Source organism: Panicum hallii, chromosome 7, assembly GCF_002211085.1.
Source record: "Panicum hallii strain FIL2 chromosome 7, PHallii_v3.1, whole genome shotgun sequence".
Taxonomy (NCBI): domain Eukaryota; kingdom Viridiplantae; phylum Streptophyta; class Magnoliopsida; order Poales; family Poaceae; genus Panicum; species Panicum hallii.
In genome coordinates this window covers 39,922,124-39,934,057 of record NC_038048.1, presented here as the reverse complement: position 1 = coordinate 39,934,057, position 11,934 = coordinate 39,922,124, and the positions used below count along the sequence as shown (strand labels likewise).

Below are 11,934 nucleotides of genomic sequence, written 5' to 3'. Positions count from 1 at the left end.
TTAACCTAATTGTTGCCCTCATGGCAAGTCTTGAGTGTAGACCATATCCTATGGGCTAAGTCATGATCTGACACTCGATTGAATTTAGCTTCACACAAACTTTGGAGGAGAAAATCAACAACCTTGTTGTTAGCATGGTTTTTGTCTTTTGCGTCCTGTGTGTAGAGACTTTCAGAAAATTGATAAGTCTCATCCTGAGTAATCTCCCAAACTGCAATCCCCTTGCTCTTCAAGAAGGCACGCATCCAAACTTTCCAATATTGGTAATTCGTGCCATTGAAGTAAGGAAGCCTAGTCGGGGCAGATCACTCAGAAGTCATCATAATTGATCACCAAAACCGATTAGGGTGGAAGGTGATCCTAACCGGCTCCGATACCAATTGTAGAACCGAAACGGGCGACCATATGGGGTGTGAATGGGAGCATTTAAAAAATTCTTCGATGAGAACAAGGCCTATGCTCTAAATTCATCCAACAAACCTCTCTTCTAGAATTGTCAAGCCCACATAGTCACTTAAGATGCTATTGGACCTCGAAACAATACTAGGAAATTTTAGAGATAAAACGGAGGTAAACATGACAAGCTGGGATGAAAAATCTACACTTCTCAAAGTCAAACCGAAACTCAATCCAAAACTTCCAGGTTCGAAACCGAAACTCAAATCCGAAACTTCTTGATTTCAGATCCGAAACTTCCGGTTTGTTCAGACATCCAACAATTATGTCAAAAAAAATAGCAAAACTATACCAAACGGTATCCAAACTTGATGAGATTTGAACCAGAGGTTCCCCTAGCTATCATGAGTCTTCTCCTAAGAGATCTCTCCAAAATACTCACTTGGTAAAACCCGGAACTTCCAAGTTTTAAACTTGGAACTTTCTAGTTTTTTCTGGGTGTAGGAAAATTCAAAGAAAAGAGGAAACGCAATCAAACAGCGTCCAATCTTCGTGAAATTTTAACCAGAGCTTTGCATGTTCATGGTGAGTCTTTGCCCAAAAGATCTCCTCAAAAAGATCAAGACTTCACAACAAATTTCACGAATTTGGTTAAGAACACTAGAGTGGAAGGGTTTCGAGAAAACTCAAGATTCAAGGTGCTCGTGTGTGGATTCAGGGGGGATCACCCTAGATGAGTTTACACATATCCCGGCACCAAATCCTATCAAGAAATCCAAGCCAAATCATAGCAAAGTGAAGAACGAATAATCACTCAAAAATAGCTCCAAAAATCATATAAAAAGAAAAAAATGAAGAGACTAGCTATGAATCAACCATGAATGATTAGATTAGAACAAAGGTCTTACAAGATCCGAGGCTACAAACCTCCCATCATCCTTCCCACTTAAGATTAGAGTCACTAATCTAAGTGTAATCACTCCCTAAGCCTAGTTCCTCACCATTAAGAAAACCCTAGCCTTTTGTCTTAGGAAAATAAACAAAGTGGATGGAAGAGATTGCTTATTCACAATGAGCCATCTAGCTGAACCAAAAACTTAACTACCCCTAAGATATTTCTAAGATAACTGCTCATGCAGGGGTGAAACGATCCAGATTTTCTCGGAGCATCGGACGGACACGCCATCTTCACGACTTCCCTTCGCCTCGAAGTAAGCTCCGCGATGATGCCATGTGCCCTCCATCCCGGACGCTCGGCCGCCCCGAGTCCGCCTCAATTTTGAAGCCCAAACCGGAAAATCAGCCTCCATGGTGATTTTTAGGCCTAAACTGTCCATCTCTGCGTGGCCGCTGCACGACCTTCTCAATGTGGACGCGTGTCCGACCTCCCGCTGAGCCTTGACGCCTTCAAATCTTTCGGGCTCCCACCGCACAGGCCGCCTACTTGACATATCATCGCCTTCCCGCTCGACTTGGCCGACGCCGTCTCCATCCTCCTTCTCCATGCATTCTTGCTCTTTCATGCTGCTCTTTCATGCACCATGTGAATCGCCCATTACTCCACCCGATCTCTTCAGGTCCCACGGTTCAAGTCTACTCGCGTTCACCCCGAACCTTTCACTTGACCTTCACCTCGCACCGTCGGTCACCATGTTGCACCCAACACCTGCACTTCATAAGCCAAGACATGCATCGTAGGTCACGGTTGTCAATCACTCATCATCCAAGGGTGACCACCATTGGTCCTCGCATGGATGGTCACAGCTCACAAATACATAACGAGTCAACCACTACGTTCATGATGTGAAATAAAGGAAACTACTTTGCACATAGTCGTTTTTCACGAAGTATTTTATAAAACATTGCTAGCATTACGCAAGTTCTAAGATCAGTCCAGCAGCTGTACACTAGCTAAACAGTAAACACACTAGCTAGCTATAATTAGTTACCATGTGCACGGTGCCCGCAGAGAAAGCTAGTCAGTGCCTTTGCCGTGCCGCTGCGTTGCATCTTTCTCCTGAGAGCATGTACAGCAGTTTAGACAGATTGTCTATTTGACACACATGTACAGAGTGTATTGCTTTTCAATAAGTTGTCCGTTTAGCTCTCTATATGATATTTAATACGTACTCTAGTTGATATTATTTTGCATAGTAGCACGGGCCGGAGCAGTAGACGAGATAGTAGACAGCAATACACTCTTTCCTCATTTAATAATAGCTATGTCAGCTTATTTTACTTACGTGGACTCATATAGGCGGCTGCTGTCTAACTATTGTACTGCTCTAAATTAATAATCACCTTCCGAATTCCATATTAATTCCTCATCAATGTCAAATTAATTACCTTCAAAAGTTCATTCTTTCATCTACCTTCCAACAATACTCCCACATTGCAATGCGAATCTCATCTTATATGCTCTGGAGCCTGGACTGATCCTGCCTGTCCCTGTCAGTTAGTCCAGGCTATGCGAAAACGACAATGCATGTGTCGCCACCAAACTTGTTATTATCTTGTTTGGCTTTGTGCAATGCAAGTCTACAACAACAATCCTATACAAGATTCGCTAGTAGCTAGTATCAAACACATCTTAGGATTCCTTGCAGCAAGCCACAAGTGCACAAAGCTAAGTTCTCGCAATCTTATTGACAAGGCGACAGGAATACTGGAAATGGCAGCCAGCCTGTGCCCGAAGCCTCACTTCGTGGTCATCCCATGGCCAGCCACCAGCCACATGATCCCCATCGTCGACATCGCCTGCCTCCTCGCCGGGCACGGCGCGCCGGTCACCGTCATCACCACGCCCGCCAGCGCGCAGCTCGTCCAGGGCCGTGTGGAACGCGCCGGGCAAGGCTCCTCAGCGAGCGTCACGGTCACCGCGATACCGTTCCCTGCCGCTGAGGCCGGCCTGCCGGATGGCTGCGAGAGGCTCGACCACACCCCCTCGGTCGACCTCGTGCCCAACTTCTTCGACGCCACCACGCGATTTGGCGACGCCGTGACGCGGCACTGCCGCGGCCTCATGGTGACGCGCCGGCCGGACTGCATCGTCGCCGGGATGTGCAACACGTGGGCGCACGGCCTGGCGCGCGAGCTCGGCGCGCCCTGCTTCATCTTCCACGGGTTCGGTGCGTTCGCTCTGCTGTGCTGCGAGTATCTGAACACGCACAAGCCCCACGAGGCGGCCGCGTCGCTGGACGAGCTCTTCGACGTCCCGGTCCTGCCGCCTTTCGAGTTCAAGCTCGCCAGGAGGCAGCTGCCGCTGCAGTTCCTGCCTTCGTGCTCCATCCCGGAGGTCCGACTCCGAGAGCTCCGGGAATTCGAGATGGCCGTGGACGGCATCGTCGTGAACAGCTTCGAAGAGCTGGAACACGGCTCGGCCGCGCGCCTCGCGGCGGCCACGGGCAAGGCCGTGTTCGCCGTCGGCCCGGTCTCGCTTTGCGGCGCGCCTGGCCTCCTCGACTCGCGGGCCGACTCGGATGACGCCAGGCGGTGCATGGCGTGGCTGGACGCCAAGAAAGCCAGGTCCGTGCTTTACGTCAGCTTCGGCAGCGCCGGGCGCATGCCACCAGAGCAGGTGATGCAGCTCGGGATGGCGCTCGTGTCGTGCCCCTGGCCTGTACTCTGGGTCATCAAGGGTGCCGACTCATTGCCTGACGACGTCAACGAGTGGTTACAGGACAACACCGATGCCAATGGCCTCCCGGCGAGCCAGTGCCTTGCAGTTCGAGGGTGGGCGCCGCAGGTTGCCATCCTGGAGCACCCGGCCGTCGGTGGCTTCCTGACACACTGCGGGTGGGGATCGACCCTGGAGAGCGTCGCCGCGGGTGTGCCCATGGCCACCTGGCCGTTCACCGCCGAGCAGTTCTTGAACGAGAAGCTCATCGTCGACGTGATTCGGATCGGTGTGTCCGTCGGCGTGACCAAGCCCACGGAGGGCGTGCTGACCGGTGTCAAAAGCGGCGGCGGCGGCAAGGCGAAGGCAGATGTGGGAACGGAACAGGTGAAGCAGGTATTGGATATGCTGATGGATGGAGGAGTGGATGGGGAGGCTAGGAGGGCGAAAGCTGAAGAGCTGAAGGCCAAAGCAAAGGCTGCTTTGGAGCACGGGGGATCGTCGCATATGAATCTCGAGAAGCTGATACAGTTTGCTGGTTGAAAATGGACCAGTTTCAGCTCGTGAACCAGTTGATTTCTGCGTAATAGTTTACATCGTTTTCATCTTAAATGTATTTGAGATTGGCTTGTTTCACAAACTCTGCTGGGGTAGGAAAATTAAATGGAAAAGTCTCTCGAACTATTATAAAAGTTCAATTTTTAACCGTCAATTATAAAACCGGATAACGAGAGTCATCCAACTATCAAAACCGGACAAATTTGATCCTTTGGGTGGTTTCAAAGATGGTTTGATATTTTAAAAAAAAATAAAAAATTCTAGTTATATCTAAAAAATCAAAACTAATTCATTTTAAATTAGAAAAATTTGAAACTAATACCAAAAATTTTCCAAAAATGTAAACTATCTGGTGTTTCTCTATTTGAATCTTATTTGTTCAAAAATAATAGGCATACTATAAGTAAACAAATACTAGGAACGTGGAAAAATTGGAGAAAATAGATTGCCAATAAATAGGTTACATTTTTAAAAACATGTTGGTACCCGTTTCATATTTTTTATTTAAAATATATTACTTATGAATTTTTTAATTTAAACTTGAATATTAATAATCTTCACAACATTAAAAACCACATTTGAAACCACGTGAAGGGCTAAATTTGTCCGGTTTCGACAGTTGGATGGTCTCTGTTATCCAGTTTTGTAGTTGAAGATTAAATTTTTATGATAGTTCGAGATTGTAAACTGAACTTTTCCCAAAAATAAAATAGATGAAACTAGTACTCCATGTTGCGTTTCAATCCATAACAAATTTCAGTTTGAATGTTTGATTGCTTTCTGTAGCACCGTACCTGATGCACCTGGAGCATCCGAATTGCTCTCCACCATGTAGTGCTCACCCAAAATTGGCACGCAACGCAGGCGACCTTCATATATACCTGCACAAACTGGACACCTCAACCGTAATCCTCGCGTCAATTTCCCCTCTAACGAACTGCACCAACGCCTCCATTTAACTTAGGAATCGCAGCGTAGTGGCTTTTCTCTGTTTATTTCGGGCTGGATGTCACCGGCCCATCAGGCGACCCATCCTTGAGCCCAGGCAGCGGAGGGAAGAGAAAGGCCCGACCCAGTACGCGTGTCTTCGGCCCGGAGTGGACCCAGTAGGTGTTGCGTGTGGAGTGCGTGTGCTTAAGTTGAGCGTGTGCTCCTGTATGGGCAACTTGTGTATGAACTGGTAACATTCTACTTCGAACTAATCTGTCCTCCAATCTGTCCTCCGCTGCCCAATTCTTCCTCTGTTGTTCTCCTTCTTCCCCAATTCTCTCCCGATCTCCACTCATACCCTAACACTGGAACGGGAAGATGCAGGCATATCTCCGTCTCTTCTCTTCCCTTCCCATGCAAACAGCAACGACGTGGTTCAATTGCCCTTTCTTGTCTCTTGCTGAATGCTTGAGTGCTTGCAGAGTTGCAAGTGTACATGCACCTGCCCTGCATAGCACTCATAGAACCTTTGGTTGCCTCCTCTGCAACAGTTCCTTTACAATTAGCTAATGGTTTACAGTTGCTTGGAATGTGCTTGGCTGCTGGAGCGTCGCACAAGTGTGCTGCTAATCTGCCGGAAGGCGGGCGCTGGAACTGAAGCTGATGTGAAGCATATTACAGGTAGGAATTGAAGCCATCTGCACACGCCATGTTGGCACGCGGATTAAGGAGATCAATGAACGTCAGGAAGATTTCGCCGGATCGAAACGGGCGGTGAAATCTTAGTCTGAAGCACCGGAGAACACGCTCATCAGCGTCCTGCAATTGCAGACATGCATTTACATGCCACCACCGCACTTGGGCACCTGCCACTCCCCTCGCGTCCGTAGCTGCGCACGTTACGGGGAAGGCGAATGCGAGTCGCAGGCCATGGCCGCCATGCCCATGCCCAGGCCGGCGGGCATCTGGTGTTTGGTAGCCGCAGCCTCGCTGGTGAAGAAGACTGGACTCTGGAGATCTTGATGGTTCCGGGTGTTCAGCGAGGACGATGTGGCCTGGTGATTGCGGCAGGGACGGAGGTTGGGGATGGCGGAAGAGGCGGCGGGCAACGACGTCGAACGGGCTGCGGGGAGGAGAAGCCCATCCGAACCAGGGGCTTATCTGCAAAACTTCGTATACGCATATTTACAAAATACACCCTATTTCGGATCGTGATTAATAACCGTGATCCTAAATAGGAGGTATTTTATACATATTCGGATCGCAATGTTTAAAATACCCCCTATTGCGGATCGTGACTATTAATCGCGATCCGAATCAGGTTTTTTTGAAAATTTTCGGGGTCTATTTACAAATATTACGGTCGTGGTTAATAATCTCCTTCCAAACGAGGGGAGGTCACGCCGCCGCGGGCGAACTCAGCCATTCCCGCCGCCAAGCTTCCGGCACGAGCCCTCGTCCACTCGCAGGCCACATCCACAACCGTGGCCGTAGCTACCATCCCAGAGTTGTCGTTGCTACGGCGTCGGGGAAAAGCCTTCTCCCGCTTCCCGCGGCGCGGCGGCGTCTCGTTTGGAGCGCCGCCACACACCAGCGCCGCACGTCAGCTGCTTCACTAGCTAGATGCTATCCCCGCTGCAAGCCTTCGCGTTGCATTTGCAGCGGTGAGAAACGGCACACCGCGCGCGCAGATTGCTGAGCAAATCGATATTGCTTCTCAAGTTTATAATTCAGAAGCACCCTTCTTGAAAGTTGAAACTGAAGAACGAAGCCTGAACCTGCACATTTTGCAGGCTGGAAGAACAAGAAGAAGCTGCTGCTGATTCATTCTGAACTGAACCTGAAGTTGGGGTTGCTGGCTCCGATAATGTTTCCAGCGTTTCAACATGGAACAGTTCAGTTGCTACAAGATTATTTGCAGAAGATTTCAGCATTTCAATAGGACCTTAACCTGCTAACGGAAGATAGAAATCACCGGTCACAAAGAGCACAAGACTGGTGTGGTATCTCACCGTCACAGCACCGGGAGAACATACGAAACATAAACCCTGAGATATACGGTTTCTGACGACGGGAGGTGCGCCAACAGTTGTCTGACGAAAGCGTCCGTAAAATGCTACTGATGCCAAACATGAATCTTGCTAGGCAAATGCAACAAAAGTTGCAAGACCTTTCTTTATGTGATATAATTGCGTACCAAAAGAAGTACATTACGACAAGTTTATTACTGTTCTTATTAGCTCAATCACAATCTGGACATGGACATTGGCACACTGCACAAATACAAAATATTGTAGTAGCAAGACTACACCTTAGCACTCGATTCTCACACCCATAAACTTGATCGATGGCTGGGCGACAGCTTACGACGACAACTGCAGCAACTTTACCCGAAGGAAAGAAAGTAAGAAACACACAGCAGAATTCTGATAATCTGAATGACATTTTAGGTTATTTCACAAAATAAGACATCTTTATGTTTCAAAATTTCATAGTCAATCATTCAGTTGTACATGTAAAGAAAAGGGTATGAGGAAACAATATGATCCCAACTTTACAAAAACTTGTCCTTCTCTGTCCCCTCTTTCGACAGAACCATCAGCATGAAGATGCCCTTTCAGATCTCCACCCTCGAACTCCTAGCCTTAGAAAAGGCAACTGAGTATCATAAAATTTGGCAATTAAATTGGCTAGTGCATGGAAGGGGTGTTTGAATTGGCTAGTGTATTATCACTTATGCAGTCCTAGTTCGTATCCTGTGATTGAAATCATCCTCTAAGTCTTTGGAATTTTCAATCTGTTATAAAGTTCAGTTTGATTGCTCTCTGCAGAATGGAATCACATCTATTATCTGCAATGGTAATTTGGTTTGGAATTTTTCTTACCAAGGAACAATTTGTTCACGAGATATATATATATATATATATATATATATATATATATCCAATTACCTGATCGTGCCTGTTTGGATTAAGGAATAAAAAACACAAGAAAGGAAGAAACTGTAGGAAAGGAATATGAACCGTAGGAAAGGAAAGCGTGCGTCTTCATCCGGCGCCCTCTTGAGTCGAGTCTTGGCTTATGCCGTCGCATTGGTACCCAAGACGCCTGGGCGTCCCCAACCACGACTAGGACGGTGGTGGTGGGGTTTTCTCGCCGGCTGCGCTCGCATGGCCGGGACAGCTTTAGGCACGTATGGCCGGGACATGACCGCCGCGGCCGGCAAGATGGACCCAGTGATCGGCCGCGACGGAGAGATCGACCAAGTTGTCTGCACCCTCTGCCGCCGGACCAAGAACAACGCCATGCTCGTGGGCGCTCCTGGGGTCGGTAAGACAGCCATCGCCGAGGGCCTGGCGCAGCGGATAGCAGGAGGGATGATCCCAGCATCCCTTGCCGGGGCGCGTGTCGTCGAGCTCGACCTTGGCCCGTTAGTGGCCGGGACAAGTTTGCGAGGCATGCTGGAGGAGCGTATCAAGAAGGTGATCCCGGAGGCCGAGGACGCGGGCGGCGAGGTGATCTTATTCATCGACGAGATGCACATGCTCATTAGCGTCGGCGGCGATGTGAACAACGCTGCCAACCTGCTGAAGCCGGCGTTGGCTCGTGGCCGCATCCAATGCGTCGGTGCCACGGCATTTGACGAGTACCGCAAGTATATTGAGAAGGACGCCGCGCTGGAGCGGCGATTCCAGATAGTCCACGTCGAGGAGCCGAGCACGGACGCCACCATTCAAATTCTACAGGGGCTAAAGCGGCGGTACGAGGCGCACCATGGCCTAAAAATCATGGATTCAACTATTGCAGCCGCTACGCAGCTTGCTCCTCGATATATCACCGGTATGTAGGGTTAAGATTTCTAGCTACTTTTGATTTGTACTCATTCATCGCTTTCTAAAATATATGTCACATTTTAGTTTTGTCTTAAGTCAAACTTCTTTATTTTCTTTATTAGTGTCGCTCAATCTATCATGCATCTTAGTACGTTCATTTGGTATATTGTAGATCTTAATATGTTTGAATTTCTAAGACAAGACTAAAATGTCTTACATTTTGGAACCAATGAAGTTGCTTATTTCTTACTTTGTCTGCATGGGCCTTGATTCGATACTACCTTTAGGATGATTTGTGCCACTTTAAAAAACATCAAATAAAGGAAACAAATAGATCTTTACTGGTATATTGTTCTTAGTTATCCTTAGTGTAGGTCTATCGTTAACATCATACTTGGCTCACTTGATTTTTAATGTTGTATAAAGCATGGTGGGTCTATCGTGTCTTTTTTATTTGGCTCACTTGATCGGTCGGTAGAATTATAGAAATTCTGTGGTAAAGGCCGTAAGCATTTTGATCATGATGTTTTCTTATTACATACACCCAGTTAGAAGAATGTTAGGTTCACAAACAATTAAGTTCACAATAGGGGTGTGAGTGCGTGTGCCCACGTGTATGGGAGCATTGGGTATGTATATGTTACATAGAAAAATATTAAGTTGAAATAATGGATGAATTGTATTTATGAGGGATAGAATAAATTCATGTTTTATCATGTTGTATAAATGGATTTTGGAGTTTCATCATGTTTCTACTTTCTACCAACTTGCATCCATGTGTTTCGACAACGTATGGTTTAATGGATTGTAAGGTGAAATAATGGTCACCAGTTATGGATGTTAGTGATCTGATTGATACATCAATAGTGTGCTCTAGTTACAGAATGATTGCCAATGTCCACAATGCTACGAGTTTCCAAGCATGTGTCGCAAAATTCGATCTCAACAGAACAAACTGATGGGTTTTGTTGCTGCATGTAGGTCGCCAATTTCCTGACAAAGCAATTGATCTTATTGACCAGGCATGTGCCACCCGAAGGATACAGATTGACAAGCAAAAAAAGGTGAATGCTTCACGAGAGGTTGTTGCAAAAAGAGAGAGAGCAACTGTTTGCCCTGAGCACGTCGCACAAGTAGGCATAGATTAATCCTTTAATACGTTTGAACAAATAGTGCCTATTCTTTCCGCGTGATGTGTTATGTTCCACTGTTGTCTGAAGGTCGTGAGCCGATGGACTGGCATTCCTGTCGACGCAATTGATGAAAAGGAGAAGGATAAGTTGATTCACCTTGCGGACAAATTACGTAAGCGGGTTGTTGGCCAAGATGAAGCTGTGAATTTGGTTGCGCAGGCAGTCCTACGAACAAGGGCCGGCCTTGATAAGTGTGGCCAACCTATAGGTTGTTTCCTCTTTTTAGGTTCAACTGGTGTTGGAAAGACAGAACTTGCAAAAGCTCTTGCCGAGCAACTATTTGACAATGAGAAGATGTTGATTCGCTTGGACATGTCTGAATTTGCTGGGGCTGGATCTGTGTCGCGTCTCATTGGAGCACCTCCAAGGTAAATTTTGCATACTGTAAGCTATGTGTTCTTACAGGTTCACAAACACTTCCAAGCCCGAGTTTCTCAACAGGTTGAGTGATGTTGCGATATTCGAGCCACTCTCACGTGACAAGCTGAAGGAGGTGGTAAGAATTCAGATGAACAGCATCATTGCCAATGTGGCTGACAAAGGTATCTCTCTATCCGTAAGCGATGCCGCGGTGGATGTTATATTCTCAGAGTCGTACTACCCAGTAAGTATACTACACAGCTTCCTTATCAACCAAGATAATTTTTTTAGAGCAGTTTTTTCTTTTTATACTTCAGCTTATATGCTTGTAACCATGGTGTGCCTCCTATAGATGTATGGTGCAAGGCCAATAAGAAGGTGGTTGCAAAAGAATGTGATGACAAAACTCTCTGAAATGCTAATCAACGGAGAAGTTGACGAGGGACCGACCATCTGCATCGATGCTACTGAAGATAAAAAGGCTTTGAGATATGAAGCGACAAAAATGACTATGAATAAACTACAAGACGAGAGGGATGTTTCAGAAATTGCTACCGACTCCGATGATGACGTGGCAGAGGTGGCTCCCACAGCTATCAGATCTACTGGAACAGAGATTCGTTGTTGTCCTTGCCACTGGTGTCACGGGCCTTGGTACCATTGCCTGTTAAGTCTACAGTTTTTTTTTCATAGGTTTTGTATTTGGTTTCAGGTGACACCAGTGCTAAAGTTGTGGATCCGCCTTTGACAACTTAATGGCGCCATCAAACTTTAAATTTTTGGAGCATTGCCCTGGTAGCTACTACAGAACGTGATAAAGATTAAGTCAAGAAGAAAACAAGATAAAAAATATCAGAGTTTTATTTAATACCATGAATGAGCGATTTGCATTGGTTGATGCAGAGATTGTTAAATTTTTGTGTTATTTGACAGCCCAGCATCAGCGGTGAAGTCCAGCAGCACAAGCAGCTACTCGGGCTACTGTTGGGTGAGAAAACGAGATGATGGAAGCTACTAAGCTCGTTTTGAGCTTATTGAAAGGATAATT

General features: G+C 46.8%; 1 protein-coding gene and 1 pseudogene across 1 annotated transcript; both read left to right on the top strand.

Moving 5' to 3' along the window:
- Positions 1-3,067: 3,067 nt before the first annotated feature.
- LOC112899824 (UDP-glycosyltransferase 73D1-like) lies at positions 3,068-4,627 on the top strand. The gene has a single exon (XM_025968437.1). It carries the CDS (start codon positions 3,068-3,070, stop codon positions 4,553-4,555), a length of 1,488 nt encoding a protein of 495 aa, XP_025824222.1. The 3' UTR covers positions 4,556-4,627.
- A 4,043-nt stretch (positions 4,628-8,670) lies between these two features.
- On the top strand, positions 8,671-11,642 carry LOC112900781 (annotated as a pseudogene).
- The last annotated feature ends 292 nt before the right edge of the window (positions 11,643-11,934 follow it).

Coding starts and splice junctions, on each gene's coding strand:
- LOC112899824 (XM_025968437.1), top strand. CDS start 3,068: ATGGCAGCCAGCCTGTGCCCGAAGCCTCACTTCGTGGTCATCCCATGG.